Source organism: Lissotriton helveticus, chromosome 4_1 (genome assembly GCF_964261635.1).
Source record: "Lissotriton helveticus chromosome 4_1, aLisHel1.1, whole genome shotgun sequence".
Taxonomy (NCBI): Eukaryota; Metazoa; Chordata; class Amphibia; order Caudata; family Salamandridae; genus Lissotriton; species Lissotriton helveticus.
Window position 1 is genome coordinate 780559316 of NC_136063.1, and position 17290 is coordinate 780576605.

Sequence of the window (17290 nt, forward strand, 5' to 3'; positions counted from 1 at the left end):
ACATGCTTAAATATTGACTGGCCAAAGGCAAAAACTACTTTGCCTTTCAGGAACTGTGTAATTATAAAATCACCTAGGTTTCCTACCATTACACATTCACAATGGGCTTGCAACAATGGAAAGTTCCGAGAGGCTGACAGACTATACTATATATGTGACAGGATGTTGTAACAATGTATGTGAAAACCCCCTCAGCAAAGAAAGCACTGGCACGCAAAGTGTTACGGCAAACAAAAGTATTTAATCAGCGTAGGTATAAGTAAAGCCTACAGCGTTTTGCAAGCAGACAAACAAAAACAGTATTTGACTGTTAATGACCTTCTCAAAGCCGACATTACCAATGCTACTAACCTGTTTAGTGCTCACAACAGGAGCTAGATGAGCTTGAAAAGTACTTCTCCGGTCTGTGATGGGTTCATTATGACTTATTGGTGGGAGTTCTTCATCTACCGACATAGAAAAAAGGCATTATTTGATTTAGGAGAGAAGAAAGAGACGCATTCAAAAGAATACAACATGAACTACCTTACAAAACAATAATACTTGGGGAAAGCCGACGCCACATTTGTCTTGCAGACATCAATGTCATCTGGGCCAGAGTAACAGGCAAAGGTGCAAAATGATGCTAATAGACAACAACAAGCTTTCCCCATCAGTTCCAACAAATAAAACCATAATAGAATAGGAAAATGCCAGCACTGTCAACATGGACCTTCCTCTTCTTACAACTGACTACTAAGGCAGAGTATCTGCGAGGGAGCTATGCCAGTAGATACGGGATGCATTCTGAGAAACCACATTGTTTCTCCGATCCATTATTCATATTGTTGTGATTGTGAAAATCTATCCAACAATTACGAAACCAATTTATTAAGTTCAGACCAAAAGAAAAAATTCACATCTAGGAATAGAGAAGAGTAAATGGATGGAAAATATCTTTGTCACTGGGTTGGATATATAGGTTATTTATTCATTTGAAGAAAAGGTGACCCTCTCCAAAAGCTACACTCTGTACAAATGACAAGTTGTTATATCCATAAGTCACCTGCAACATACTGATTAAAAGCAGCAGAAAGAAATTATCACTTAGGCAAAACTAACCTTCTAAACACTAATACACTTCTTAGAACTTTTATGGGACATATTTCCATAACTGGATTAGCAAGAGAGGATCAGGACATTCAGGTTTGAAATAACTATATTACATAAATTGATCAAAGGTTTGAATATCAGGCCACTGCGGCTTACAACAGACAAAGCACATATCAGCAAACAATGAATATCCAGGGCTGTTACATAAAATTAGGATCATAAGCAAAAAGGGATCAAAATAAACTTTTTTTTAGGTCTACAGAAAAAACAAGAAGAATAGCTATGAAATGAGCCACAATTTTTCACTGGTTTATCTACTGCAGAAAATGGCAGATTTGGGTAACTTGCAAGCCAATAGAAATTCAATAATGATGAACAGGCCCACCTCAATAGCGGTTACAGTAACTCTCAAAGATTCATGAGAAAAGGATCAGCAGCCTCGATTCAATAACTAACTTGCAAACTGAGGACCCAGCAAAGCCCCACTGTCAAGAATGCACACAAGGGGGCATTTTTAGGACGGGACAGATGCTTAAAGTTTGACTCACTTAACATTAATGTTTAAAAAAGAACTGCTTGTACCTTAACAATAAGATGTACAAGAAAAAGCCTTCAAGAATACCACATGGGTGAACAACACTGGTGAGCAAACCAGGGAGAAGTGTAACATAAACAAAGAAAATGAAACAATATCGAAAATTCTTCAACCATTTATGAAAAATCAGACAATAACAGTCCCAAGAACATTTGCTATCAGCTAGGTATCATAACGTGGTCCAAAGCAATACTGGAGTGACACAGCAATCTGAACCCATGTCCAGGGTCAAGTACTACTTTTGTACAGTACTAAACATTGATAAATGCTGAAGTCTTTCTCCAAGTATGCCTCTTATATGAGGCCTGAGCTCAGAGAACATGGCATTTCGGAAACAGGCCACCCCTTAGTACACCTGTAGAGTTGTCTGGAGATTTAGGTTAAGATCGGAAAGATAACTGGGCAGCTCTGTACCCAATGGATGCATGCTAGTGGGAACAGATGCTATCCTTTTTCAGTGTCTAAGAGTACATAAGACACTGTATTCTACATCGGGCCACCAAAAAACAGACTAATTCAAAAGGAAAACAGACGCAAGTCTCGAGCACAGGTTGATGTAAAGAGAAACTGCAGCATAAGGCACGCAAACGGTGAAATAAAGCATAGCTACACCAACATTGCCTATTAAGACAAGTTAGACTTTTTTATATGTGAGAAAAGAGGCTTACAGAAGTCCAGCTTTGTGTCCCATTCAACATATCCTAGTAGGAAGTTCAAGAGCTTTATTCTTCCTTATTCTTTCTAAAGGCAATTATTTTGTTTGTTTATCCTGTCTTAGAAATAACAGCATCCTTTAAGCGAAGTGACCCGGTGCACATCAGCATAATGTTTCCTTGCTGAGTTCGATCAGACAAAGCAATATAATTCTTATACTTAATTTCGAAAGAAGATAAAGATTCATAGTAGAGTAGTGTTGGAATTGGGGGTTGCCCAAGTCTCAAAGGGGGTAGCATGGCATCAAGCGGGCAGGCCAAACTTGGAGGACATGTGAAGCACTCACGCAGTACCCTCAGTCAACACACCAGGTACACCACAGAAGAGGCAGGACACCAATTTGAGTTGGAAAATTAAGTAGTTTAGTATCTCCAACCTGCAAGGCAAAAATGCATCAACAGTGTCATCATAACACGGCGCCAACTGGCACCAGAGCCAAGTACTTCAGAGGGGGATTATTTACATGGGACCAAAAAGGGATTGAGTCCATAGTCTATAGTCCATAGCTGTAAGGAAAAAGGATGGTTAATAAAACATTAGACCTGGGGCCAATCTGGCGGGGCCAACTCAGGCTCTCATCCTTAGGGGGTTGTAATTGCAAAATTCTACGTTAGCATAGAAATACATCATGCACATTAGCACCAACCCGCCCCTGTTAGGGAAAAACAACAACAGAGCATTACAGCACATACTAGTCAGGAGCACCTGTAAGAAATCAGTACGGCAGGCTCATTAATCAGGGGCATAACAGGGGCCTGGAATAACTCATCAGGCCAGCATAGGGGCACCACGGCACTAACAGGGCGCAAAAGCATACAATCACCCATCAGGTGTAAAACCACAGTATACCTAGGCCTCAATAACCTTAGTGTAGGCATAACATTTGCATAACCACATTAGCAGGGTAATCAGCAGACCATTAACACTAGGCGCAGTGGCGCATCACACCTGGACAGGTAACATGAAACGCTGCGTTACCCTAGGCAACCAGCATCCTGATCAGAAATGAACATGGCAAATAACCATTGCAGGGCTCAGGGGTCAACAAGCCATTAACAACCAGGCTGTGTTACCCAGCCCTTCACTCTGCAGGGCCTGACACCTAGCTAGGGGTTAACTTGTCCCTCTACCAATCCCGGGGAGGTTTCAGTAATGTCCCAGCCCAGTCTAGAGGCTTAAAAAGGAGATCAATAGGGCCAATGAAGATCAGTACAGTTTCCAGGGGCTAGCACAAGTCCTGGGGCGAGCACCGACCCTGTGCCCCGACCTCCACACAGTTTAATCCAAGCCCCACTCACCAGGCTCAATAGGTTCTGCGGGGCGTCCTTTGGGGTCTCCTCTGCAGGGGGGGACCAGGCACCGACAATATGCCTCGAGGCCCCCCTTTCCGCGGCGTCACCCGGGGCTCAGGGGTTCCAAAACGACCTCTGGACGGCCACTCTCTCCTCACCCGGCCTCCTTCTCTCAGAGGGGCCTGGGGCTTCAACACGGTGTCTGGGCACCCGTGGGGAAAGCCTGCCTGGCTTTCCTCCCACGTTTCAAGGCTCCTGCAGATGGCTTCGTTGGAGGGGGCGGGGCTGGCACCGACAATGTGCCCCGGCCCCTCACTGAGGACCGCAGACCGGCGGGGTGGCCTCCCGCTTCGGTCGCTCCAATTCGGGGCTCCCTCCTCGGCACGGGGGCCCCGCACCAACACTTCACCTGGGTCCCCTTGCCTCACGGGGACCTAGGGCTTGGCGACGCTCTCCTCGCTCTGGCGGGCCGGCACCGACAGCGTGCCCCGGCCCCGCCTTCCCCACCGGCCCCTCGCGTGGGGCACAGACCAGCGGGGTGGCCTCCCGCGACGGTCGCTTCTCTCGGGGCTCCCTCCTCGTCACGGGGGCCCCGCAACGGAGCTTAACCCGGGTCCCCCTCCTACCTCACGGGGACCCGGGGCTTCGATTTCCCTTCTCCCGGCCTTCTCGGCCGATAACCAATCCCTGCGCGGCCTTCAGGGGTCACGGCCGCGCAGGCCAATCAGTGCGTGGCGGGGGCGGGCCGATGACGCGGTCAGGCCCCCGTCACGTGACGAGGTAGACGGCGGCTTCAGGGCCCAGCGCGGCCCTCACTCCACTTCGGCGGCCCTCTCCTGGCACCGGGGGCCGCCGCAACGAGGCCCTCAGCAGTGGGGGGGGTCCCACACACGCCGGACCGCAGCGGTGAATCCCAGCGGCGATAAGGGGTAGGCTCCCTTGTAATTAATTAATAATAAGGCGGACAGCGCGCTGACACGAGGGTAGGCTCCTCAGCGCTGTTTCTCCTCACAGTTTCCTCAGCCCACACAGCGCGATTCTCCTCAGCAGATGGCGCTATTTACAGCGCACTGCTCTTCAGCGCTTCACCACACAGCGCTATGCAGGGCACAGTTCGAGTTCCTAGCGCTCCTCAATTATAGCGCTTGACAGGCAGTACCTACAAGGGGGGTGACAGTTCCTAGGAGCCTACTCTTCCCCAGATGGCGCTTGATAGGCAGTCCAGGGGCAGTCTAATAGACACAGTTCCTCGAGGGCACACTCCTCCTCAGAATAGCGCTTGCCGGGCAGTACCTCACAAGGCAACAGTTCCTTCAGGCAGCTCCTCACGACCCAGTACTTCCACAGGGTCACAGCTTCAGCAGGGGGAGTGTACAATCCTATTTCTCACCTCCTGGGCGCTTCTTCATCGCAGCGCTGGCGTAACTCCCGGTTCCCACAGTGTCAGGGACCTGGGTAGGGGCCCTCCCTTGTCAGGGGCCCATGGGGACAGCAGAGGGGGGGTTTATAGGGGTGCAGGGCCCAGCTCACAGGCCCATGTGGCGGTAGCACCTCACAGCAGGTCCCCTCTCTTCCTTGTCCCAGCGCTGACTGACTCTCTGGTGACACTTCTCCCTATTTATACCCTCCTCCCAGGCAGTGCCAGGACCTTCTAGAATGTTGGCACATCTAGCCTAAACTGGTTCTAGGGGAGGGGGTGAGCACCCTGGGTGCCAGGCTTTCCCTCCAAAACTAGGGGTAGCTGGGTAATATTATCTAGACCGCTGACCTATGTCAGTCCAGTGGCAAAACCCAGGGCCATGGCATCCATTTTAAATACAATACTTTTCAGTCAGGTACAGTTTTAAAATGGGGGTGCAGTTTTAAAATGGGGGATTTTACAAGTGCTCACATTATGTCAGGTAATTACATTTTCACAAGGTGTCTCACACCACTCATGGCCTATACAGGTTTAACCCCATGGGGGAGACAATCCAGATAAGGGGGTCAAAAGCGAAACATTTTGGGGGGAAAAGGCCAAGTCCAACACGACTCCCCCCCAGCCAAAAGCCAGGGTAGACATATCAATGCCTTGATGGGCTTCCCTGCTTGGGGCGGTAAAAGGTGGACGCAGGCCTGCAACTACAGGAGCACCTGCAGTCTCTCCTCCACTCTGGAACCCAATGGTTCTCTTTCGCAACCCTCCCTTCACCAACAAAACCACCCCACTGGTGTTCCCTAGTGGGATGTTTCTCCTTCCTAGAGTGGGAGGCTCTAGCCTCAGGCTTGTAATTCCCTTGGACCACTCTCCTCTCTCCAAATTGCCACTGGTCTACCCATCTGGGGTCTACACCCTCAGACTGACCAGCCCTTAGGGGCGAGGCTCTCCTCCCCCTACTTCTCCTCCTAGGGTTCCTCCATCTCCTACGCTGGGGGACACCCTCACACAACTCTCTCCCCAACCTGGAGCCAAAACCCACAGGCTGAACCGGTGACAGGGGCGAGTCCTCCCTCTCCCTGCACCCCCTCCCAGAGTTCCGCACCCTCCTAACTGGAGAAGTACCCCTGGGAGTCACTTCCGGGGGGACTCTGGTTACAGATGTCCCTCCCACCAGGGCAGGCAAGCCCTGTCCCTGGCCACCCAACCCAGGATCTGCGCCCTGTGGCTGAGCTGGTGACAGAGAAGAGACCTTCCTCCCTCTGCACCCCCTCCCAGAGTTCCGCACCCTCCCACTGGGAGTAGTACCCCTAGGAGTCAAATTGGTAGGGACCTGAATTACAGGTACCCCACCCTCCAGGTCAGGCAACCCCTTAACCTGGAACCCCAGTCCAGGATCTAAACCCTGTGACTGGTCAAACCCCCGAACCCCTGGAGCTCTGATTAAGGATGCTCCGGGTCCTCCTGACATGAGGGGATCCCTTCCTCTGGATGACACATCGGGACAGCCTAGACTCCCAACCTGGGGTTCTCTTAAAGAACTCTCCAGGCCCTGTGACTGCAGTTGGGGCATCTCGGGACACCTCCCCGTCTCACTCCCTCCTTTAGATGGGATGTGAGGCCCTACAACCCGCTCACTATCCTGGGACCTAGCTGGGCTTCTCACCTCTCCCGCCACGCTGGGTCGGAAATTCCCTGCACCACTCCTTTCTGGATCACTCCCCAATGTCTTCCCAGACGCTCTGGCACTTACCCAGAGGTCTGCCTCCCGTGCAAGTTCCCTGGGGTCTGAGAACCCGCACCGCAACAGATGGTGACGCAGTCTTGGGAAACAACTCCTTAGCATGTGCTCCCGGATAACGGCATGGCACAGCCCTTCCCAATCCTCCACTGCTCTCCTCACCACCCAATCCTCCAGTACAGTCCAACACTCCTCCTGGAACTCTCCCCAGGACTGATGGAACAGCTTTCCCCTGCCCCTAAACACTAACCCGTCCTCCTCTTCCGGGGAATCAGGCACAGTCTCTTGGGCTTCGGGAGTGGGACTCCTTGCACTGGACCTACACTCGCTGCCACCACTGGATCCCACCCTCTTCGGTGAATCCAGACTCCTAAAACCACTCTCAGGGGACAACCTACCCACCTGAGCTGATCTCTCTCTGGCGAAGGCCCTCTCCGCCTCCGCCATCCTCTCCTGCGCTAGGACTTTTTCGGTCTCTAGTCGCTGCTCTTCTACCCTCAGCTGCGCTAAGCCCTCGGCATGCCTGAGCTTTGCCAGCGCCAGCTGATGCTCCCTTACTTCTCTCCTATCTACCCACTCTTCTGGGGACAGGGAAAGGGATGGGGCAGTGCCCCCGGGACTGGACCCAGTGCGAGACTCCCTATCTTCGGTGTCCTCCACAGCTACTGGCGTCTCTGCCCTGCTAGACTCTTCCTCCTCCTCATCGGAGCAATTACCTCCCAGGGTTCTGGATGGGGAGCCCTCTCTCTGGTCTCTAACCCACTGACCCTTCAAAACTTCGGGGGGGTAGTCAGACAAATCCCCACCAATCTCTAAGGGCTCTCCCCTCTTGAGGGCCTCATAGAGAAACAAATTTCTCCTAATGTTCCCTACTGGGGGTATCCCTCTCTCCAGGAGGAAGTCTATCACCTCCTGTTCGGTGTACTCCATCAGTTCCACTTCCTGGTAAATCAACCCCATCGTGGCGAGGTACACCCGGGACACACCCTCCCAGTGGAACAAGGGGACAATTCAGAATACTCTTCAGGAGGAAGCAATCAAAAACAATATTCAAACAATCAGCAATAATCCCCACCACAAGGCTCTACTTGTGGTGTAACCTGTGGCCGCTGTGGTACTGCGCAAACACAAGTCCTATCCCACCGCTCTGCCACCAAATGTTGGAATTGGGGGTTGCCCAAGTCTCAAAGGGGGTAGCATGGCATCAAGCGGGCAGGCCAAACTTGGAGGACATGTGAAGCACTCACGCAGTACCCTCAGTCAACACACCAGGTACACCACAGAAGAGGCAGGACACCAATTTGAGTTGGAAAATTAAGTAGTTTAGTATCTCCAACCTGCAAGGCAAAAATGCATCAACAGTGTCATCATAACACGGCGCCAACTGGCACCAGAGCCAAGTACTTCAGAGGGGGATTATTTACATGGGACCAAAAAGGGATTGAGTCCATAGTCTATAGTCCATAGCTGTAAGGAAAAAGGATGGTTAATAAAACATTAGACCTGGGGCCAATCTGGCGGGGCCAACTCAGGCTCTCATCCTTAGGGGGTTGTAATTGCAAAATTCTACGTTAGCATAGAAATACATCATGCACATTAGCACCAACCCGCCCCTGTTAGGGAAAAACAACAACAGAGCATTACAGCACATACTAGTCAGGAGCACCTGTAAGAAATCAGTACGGCAGGCTCATTAATCAGGGGCATAACAGGGGCCTGGAATAACTCATCAGGCCAGCATAGGGGCACCACGGCACTAACAGGGCGCAAAAGCATACAATCACCCATCAGGTGTAAAACCACAGTATACCTAGGCCTCAATAACCTTAGTGTAGGCATAACATTTGCATAACCACATTAGCAGGGTAATCAGCAGACCATTAACACTAGGCGCAGTGGCGCATCACACCTGGACAGGTAACATGAAACGCTGCGTTACCCTAGGCAACCAGCATCCTGATCAGAAATGAACATGGCAAATAACCATTGCAGGGCTCAGGGGTCAACAAGCCATTAACAACCAGGCTGTGTTACCCAGCCCTTCACTCTGCAGGGCCTGACACCTAGCTAGGGGTTAACTTGTCCCTCTACCAATCCCGGGGAGGTTTCAGTAATGTCCCAGCCCAGTCTAGAGGCTTAAAAAGGAGATCAATAGGGCCAATGAAGATCAGTATAGTTTCCAGGGGCTAGCACAAGTCCTGGGGCGAGCACCGACCCTGTGCCCCGACCTCCACACAGTTTAATCCAAGCCCCACTCACCAGGCTCAATAGGTTCTGCGGGGCGTCCTTTGGGGTCTCCTCTGCAGGGGGGGACCAGGCACCGACAATATGCCTCGAGGCCCCCCTTTCCGCGGCGTCACCCGGGGCTCAGGGGTTCCAAAACGGCCTCTGGACGGCCACTCTCTCCTCACCCGGGCCTCCTTCTCTCAGAGGGGCCTGGGGCTTCAACACGGTGTCTGGGCACCCGTGGGGAAAGCCTGCCTGGCTTTCCTCCCACGTTTCAAGGCTCCTGCAGATGGCTTCGTTGGAGGGGGCGGGGCTGGCACCGACAATGTGCCCCGGCCCCTCACTGAGGACCGCAGACCGGCGGGGTGGCCTCCCGCTTCGGTCGCTCCAATTCGGGGCTCCCTCCTCGGCACGGGGGCCCCGCACCAACACTTCACCTGCGTCCCCTTGCCTCACGGGGACCTAGGGCTTGGCGACGCTCTCCTCGCTCTGGCGGGCCGGCACCGACAGCGTGCCCCGGCCCCGCCTTCCCCACCGGGCCCTCGCGTGGGGCACAGACCAGCGGGGTGGCCTCCCGCGACGGTCGCTTCTCTCGGGGCTCCCTCCTCGTCACGGGGGCCCCGCAACGGAGCTTCACCCGGGTCCCCCTTCTACCTCACGGGGACCCGGGGCTTCGATTTCCCTTCTCCCGGCCTTCTCGGCCGATAACCAATCCCTGCGCGGCCTTCAGGGGTCACGGCCGCGCAGGCCAATCAGTGCGTGGCGGGGGCGGGCCGATGACGCGGTCAGGCCCCCGTCACGTGACGAGGTAGACGGCGGCTTCAGGGCCCAGCGCGGCCCTCACTCCACTTCGGCGGCCCTCTCCTGGCACCGGGGGCCGCCGCAACGAGGCCCTCAGCAGTGGGGGGGGTCCCACACACGCCGGACCGCGGCGGTGAATCCCAGCGGCGATAAGGGGTAGGCTCCCTTGTAATTAATTAATAATAAGGCGGACAGCGCGCTGACACGAGGGTAGGCTCCTCAGCGCTGTTTCTCCTCACAGTTTCCTCAGCCCACACAGCGCGATTCTCCTCAGCAGATGGCGCTATTTACAGCGCACTGCTCTTCAGCGCTTCACCACACAGCGCTATGCAGGGCACAGTTCGAGTTCCTAGCGCTCCTCAATTATAGCGCTTGACAGGCAGTACCTACAAGGGGGGTGACAGTTCCTAGGAGCCTACTCTTCCCCAGATGGCGCTTGATAGGCAGTCCAGGGGCAGTCTAATAGACACAGTTCCTCGAGGGCACACTCCTCCTCAGAATAGCGCTTGCCGGGCAGTACCTCACAAGGCAACAGTTCCTTCAGGCAGCTCCTCACGACCCAGTACTTCCACAGGGTCACAGCTTCAGCAGGGGGAGTGGACAATCCTATTTCTCACCTCCTGGGCGCTTCTTCATCGCAGCGCTGGCGTAACTCCCGGTTCCCACAGTGTCAGGGACCTGGGTAGGGGCCCTCCCTTGTCAGGGGCCCATGGGGACAGCAGAGGGGGGGTTTATAGGGGTGCAGGGCCCAGCTCACAGGCCCATGTGGCGGTAGCACCTCACAGCAGGTCCCCTCTCTTCCTTGTCCCAGCGCTGACTGACTCTCTGGTGACACTTCTCCCTATTTATACCCTCCTCCCAGGCAGTGCCAGGACCTTCTAGAATGTTGGCACATCTAGCCTAAACTGGTTCTAGGGGAGGGGGTGAGCACCCTGGGTGCCAGGCTTTCCCTCCAAAACTAGGGGTAGCTGGGTAATATTATCTAGACCGCTGACCTATGTCAGTCCAGTGGCAAAACCCAGGGCCATGGCATCCATTTTAAATACAATACTTTTCAGTCAGGTACAGTTTTAAAATGGGGGTGCAGTTTTAAAATGGGGGATTTTACAAGTGCTCACATTATGTCAGGTAATTACATTTTCACAAGGTGTCTCACACCACTCATGGCCTATACAGGTTTAACCCCATGGGGGAGACAATCCAGATAAGGGGGTCAAAAGCGAAAAATTTTGGGGGGAAAAGGCCAAGTCCAACAAGTAGTGACCCAGAAATTAATGCTGGATGTAAAAGAAGAACTAAACAATCCAGGTGTTACTAAAGCCCTCCGAACTATCAGGATCTGTGTGCAGCGAAGTTGCAACAAACAAAACATTGCAAAAAGCAGACCATAATTGACCTCATCACAACACGAACCCACATACCTGCTGTAAAGTTGAATATTAAAGCAGGTGGGCTAGACAGGTCTGGAGTTGGCTGATAGCCAGCAAACAGTTCATCTTCATAGTTCACATCAACTTCCTCAGTTGTCTTCTTAATATTACTATCTGGTGATAAAGGTAAACCAGGTCCAATCAGAATGCAGACATTACTTGTGAGAAGCCACCTGTAAACAATGGCATGGTACCGGATTTCAGATAATCACAAATTGCACTCGTATATTCATTACACTATATGAATCACAATTTCAAAACACTGTTGATAATCATCACTACATGAAAGACAATTTACTCACTGTAATGACGCTTGTGCTCATGGTCAAACCTAGAATCTCAACAGCAGTGCGGCTGTGCACCAAATCCTAGAACAAATGGAAATAGGTTGCAAGCAGGCCATCGGAAGGAAGTGGGATGTAGGACTAAGTAGGCAATAGTCACTACAGTGACCTGAGCTTTAGCCTAGGCCCAAGTCCCTCTCCTCCAGACTACTAGGAAAACAATCCAAGAAGTCAACAATCTGATTTGAGAAGACCAGGGTTGGCTTGTGAGATTAAGTTCAATGCACAATGTCTGCAAAAAGCATAAAGTGTAGTTCACACAGCATTTATACAGATAACATCAAGGGAATTATGTTATTAAAAGGGCACTGTTGGTGCTTGGCCATAACCGCATGTGGAAAAATGCATCAATGGGAAAATGTGGAGTAATGTTAGTGAATGTGAATACTTCAAGTGGACTAGGGGGTGCAGAGGTACAACATTTCATTTACTAACAGAAGTGGGACACCTAACAGAGGGGTCCACTTGGAGGAACCTCAACTGTGCCAGACAAGTTAGTCCTAAAGTGAGAAGCACAGTCTGTCTGAATATTTAAGACACCAATTATTACCACCTAGTATTTGCATGGAACCAGCTAGCTGCCCAACCTAGGCGGGTGACTGGTGATGTATTGTCTCTTCGGTACATGAAATTCGGGGAACCACTCTCAGGAGCCATGTGACTGAACATAAGCTATCTGATCTTGTATGTGGCAACTACTATATTGTTTCTTGCCTGCCTCGAAAACAATAGTATCACAGATAGACAGCCCCTCCAATTGTGCCCCTGCTCCAAACAGTGCTTCTGTGTGCCAAATTTCACACATGCACACTCCAGAAATTGTTAAGCAGTGACACATTGCAGCTGGAGAGGTCAAGAAAGGTACTAGAATTGCAGGAAAGCTTTGGACCATGTTTAAACGTCTCCTATCAATTGCAGGAAAGCTCTGGACCATATTTAAATGCGTCCTGTGGCCAGGCGTGCCCAAAACCTGCACTTTTATTTTTAGCCTGCCTGTTCCCTTATTTGGTATTCATACTGAAACGCATTGCAATGGTTCCGTCAACTGGTATCTAACTCTCTGAATGCAACTGCCCTTTTTAGGTCTCGACTACAGCATTGCTTGTTTGTCGAGATTATAGTAAGGCTTTCAAAAGTCTACCCAAAACTGTGGATCGGGTACAGTTCATGCGACCCAGGCGCGTTCTCATCGCCAGCCACATCACACATCGCACACCACCATTTGTCTGAGCCTCGGCATCAGACTTCAAAGGAATCAGCTCACACGCCTCTCCCCCGCCCCCACCCCCACCACCCAATGCCGCTCCCCGCCCCCCACCACGCAATGCCGAGAGCTTTTTTTATTTTTTTTTAACTCGTGCCAAAGCCGGTGTCGTCATCCGCTCCTCGAGATTGCATGCAGCAATAGGGGCTCCGTAAATTGAGCTCTCTGGGTGACTGAACAGTTGGTGCAGCGTTGGCAGGAAAGCCTCCTCCAGAGCCGAGCCCGGCCGCCTCCTCTGCAGCAAATGCAACCGTTATGTCGTCGCCAACCTTGGGTTTGAAATTACATCGTCCCTTCTTGCACAGAAGCACGGACTCCATCCTTGCTTCGAGGAAGCCAAAGCGCAGCCTGCTGTCCCAACATGACCATTTCAGATAGTGTAACGGGAGCCTTGAAAATCCAAAAGGTTCACTCTGGATGCCAATACCCCTCCTTAAAGCCTCTCTTCCTATTGAACTGCTAGTCTGTTTTGAAGAGGCTTCTATGTTACGTGTTCGGTCATAGTTATAAAACCCCCACATATTACAAGTGTTCATTTTTTGTATCCTCAATTAGCACAAACTCTAGTGCACATTGTTGGACAGGCCACATGAAGGGCTCGCTCCCTCCCTGCAGGACAGGGCCCGGGCCACCGTCAGCACCATTGCCCGGCCCAGCCGCCATCTTGGACACGGCACCACGCGGCCGTGCGGCCTCAGCCCGACCCCAACCCTGGGCCTGGCCAGGCCCCGACATCCCGGCACCACCCTCCCCCCAGGAGGTGAACGGCCCACTTGGCAGGTCAATGGGAGTACGAAGTGTCGATGGCTCTCCCCCGCCAGGTGCCGAGCACCCCCAGCCTCCTCGGGCGCTGGCTCCACCCCCCTGCTGGGTGGAGCCAGACCTCCCGACCTCCAAGAGCGAGGGTCCGGACATCAAAGGGCGCCAGACCTATAACTGAGGCAGCCCCAGGACAGGAAGGCAGTTGTATCCTGGAGTCGAGAGACACCGCGACGAACTCATCCTTGACGGACTGCTGGCGCTGCCACAGCCCTGCCTTGTGAACTATTGTCCTGCCTGCTGGCGCTGCCGCGGCCCTCTGCAACCTTCATCCTCGTTGGGACCTGCTGGCGCTGCCGCGGCCCGTTGTAACCTTCATCCTCGTGGGACCTGCTGGCGCTGCCGCGGCCCGTTGCAACCTGCATTCTCGTGGGACCTGCTGGCGCTGCCGCGGCCCGTTGTAACCTTCATCCTCGTGGGACCTGCTGGCGCTGCCGCGGCCCGTTGTAACCTTCATCCTCGTTGGGACCTGCTGGCGCTGCCGCGGCCCGTTGCCACCTACGCCCTCTTCGGGACCTGCCGGCGCTGCCGCGGTCTGACCCCTCCGAACACCGAGCTCGAGGATTGTGAGCCACCACCGTTACACCCCCGTACCTGTGGGTACCCAGACTGTCCCGCTACCCCCTTCCCCTACTAGAGACTAGAATTGAGAGGATCAACGTGTCCTGATTGCCTTGTATCGTGCCACTCTACTCCCAGAAGTGCCTATAAAAGGTGTTACCCTGAACTTTGTGTGGTGTCCATCTGTGGGGGGGGAAGTTACCTGTCTGTGCGATCACTGTGCTCGGCCGACCCTCCAGGTCCCCGTCTAACATTGGTGGCCAGCGGCGCGATCCGAACCAACGCGTACCGTACAGACAGTAACTCACCCTACGACTAAAACCACAATGACGACCAAAGAGAGCGGATCGGCGGAGAAGTTCCAGATGGAAAAGCTGGAAGAATACAACCACCGAGAGCTCAAACAATTTTGCATGGACTTAGGCATTGCTACCACCGGGCTAAGCACAAAAGAAGACTTCAAAAACGCCCTAGAGGCCTGGACAGAGACAAATACCGCAACCCCCCGGGACCCCGCAGCCCCGGAAGTCAACACCACCCGGACGGAGGAACGGAGAACAGGCCCCTCCCATGAAGAGATCCAAGAGCGGGAAAAAAATAGATTACACGAGTTAGACTTGGCACGACTCAGATTAGACTGAGAATTGAAACTGGCGGAACAAAAAATAAACTTAGAACACTTACGGCTCAGAGAAGAGCGAGAGGAAAAACAGAGACAGAGAGACCTCGAAGAAAAAAGACTGGCATACGAGCACGAGTGCAAACTAGCGGAGATAGAAATGCGCAAACTGAACAAAAACCTAGGGGTGCCCGAGCAACCGCACTCCCCGGGTCCTACCGAGCAGAAGGTCCACATCCCCAAGGATGTGGTCCGAGAATATCACCGGAACGACGACATACAGCAGTGGTTCAAGGCCTATGAGATTGCCATGACCGCCCACCGGGTCGCTCGAAGTGACTGGGGAGCCGGTCTATGGGGGAGATTCGTCAACGAGGGTCGGGATGCCCTGCTGCAGCTTCCGGACCATCAAATGACGTCCTATGACCACATGAAGGCCGCCCTCCTCAGTCGATATGGACTTACACCCGAAATGTACCGCCAGAGGTTCCGCAACTGCACCAGGATCCCAGGTACGACGTGGTTGGAATACGTGAACTATTTCAGCCGAGCCTTCGAGGGGTGGATCAAGGGTAACAACGTAACCACTTACGAACAACTCTTCAATCTCATTGTGTGGGAGCACCTCTCCAACAACTGCTTTGTCGAGCTCAGGCAGCACCTCCTCGACAGTAAATTGACTGAACCCCGGCAGCTCGCCACCGAGGCTGACCGGTGGGAGAGCACCCGAGTGGCCCGGAGTGGGCCGAATGAGCAGAACAGAACCAACCAAGGTCACCATCGTCTCCGAGGAGGAGGAGGAGGCCCGGGCCGGGGCAGAGACGCCGCCCCGGCCGCACCCACTAACGCCACCCCGGCCCCAGCAGGCCGGGGAAACCCCCCGATGCGCCCGGGGTTCCGAGCTAACGTGACGTGTCATCGATGCCAGCGAGTCGGCCACTATGCCAGTGACCCGACCTGCCCGAAGAACCAGGCCCCCGGGCCCCGCCAGATGGCGGCCGCCGCCCTGGGAGAAGAACAAGTCTCCGAAGACACGGAGACCTATGAGTCGGAGCAGTTCGAGTGGGAACCCGCCGCCATGACCCTGGCATGCCTAGGAGGAAGAGACATGGTCCCGCGGACTCCCCTGCCCGCCAACACTCGGAAGTACAGCCAATGGGTGAGCATCAATGGGCGCAAGGCCGAGGCCCTGCGTGACACCGGGGCCAGTGTGACGGCCGTCCGCTGTCACCTGGTGACCCCAGAACAAATCCTACCAAACGTACTTTGCCCCGTCCGATCGGCAGATAACTCGGAGAGCCTGTGTCGGATGGCCTGCGTCCCCTTCGAATGGGGAGGAGTGTCCGGCATGCTGAAAGTAACTGTCCGTGACGATGCCCCCGTAGACTGCCTCCTGGGGAACGATCTCGAGAGCTCCCCGTGGGCCGCTGTGGAAAGAAGAGAGCATCTGGGGATGTTGGGTCTCCCGGACTGGGCGTGCGTAACCACCCGGTCCCTGGCCACCCGCACCATCCCTAGACCAGAAGAACCAGAATGGGCAGCACCTCCGCCCTCGATCACTCCAGAAGAAGACTTCCTCCAGACCGACCACCCGGACCCCACCCCAGAGGGGTCCACACAGCCCCCCGAGCTTCCCGACCTGGCTCAGTGGCGTCAAGAAGGGGGGCCCACCCAGGAACAATTCCGGCAGGAGCAAAAGACCTGCCCCTCCCTCGAGGGATTGCGACAGCAAGCGCTCGCCCAGAGCCAAGGAGACACCACCGGGGCCCACTGGGTTTATTGGGACAATGATCTCTTGTACAGCGAACAGAAAATAGCAGAACTGGGGGCCGGGCGAGTGCTGGTGGTGCCCCTCCACTTCAGAGACTTCCTGTTGAACCTAGCCCATGATGTCCCCCTGGCCGGGCACCTGGGCCAAGACAAGACCTACCACCGCCTGGTGACTCACTTTTTTTGGCCCAAAATGAGAAATGACGTATCCAACCATTGCCGGTCCTGCCCGACCTGCCAGGCCAGTGGGAAGAGCGGCCGCAAACTCAAGGCACCCCTACAACCATTCCCCGTGGTGACCACCCCGTTCGAAAGGGTGGGAATAGACATTGTGGGGCCCCTGGACCCCCGAACAGCACAGGGACATCGCTTCATCCTGGTCCTGGTGGATCACGCTACCCGCTATCCTGAGGCGGTCCCCCTTCGTACGATAACAGCCCCAGTAGTGGGTCGAGCCTTGATGGGGATCTTCTCTCGAGTGGGCTTCCCCCGGGAAGTCGTCAGCGACAGGGGTACGAACTTTATCTCAAAATACATGAAGTCCCTCTGGCAACAGTGTGGGGTCACCTACCGATTCACGACCCCCTATCACCCTCAAGGGAACG

General features: G+C 53.6%; 1 protein-coding gene across 2 annotated transcripts in view; it reads right to left on the minus strand.

Moving 5' to 3' along the window:
* The window catches only part of IMPACT (impact RWD domain protein), a 267241-nt gene that overhangs the window by 118908 nt on the left and 131043 nt on the right, over nucleotides 1–17290 (minus strand). For both annotated transcript variants that reach the window (XM_078687411.1, XM_078687410.1), the window contains 2 exons: nucleotides 11300–11422; nucleotides 352–446 (listed from right to left, as the gene is read on the minus strand). In XM_078687411.1, coding sequence (XP_078543537.1) covers nucleotides 352–446; nucleotides 11300–11422 — 218 coding nt within the window. The remainder of the gene's footprint in view (nucleotides 1–351; nucleotides 447–11299; nucleotides 11423–17290) is intronic.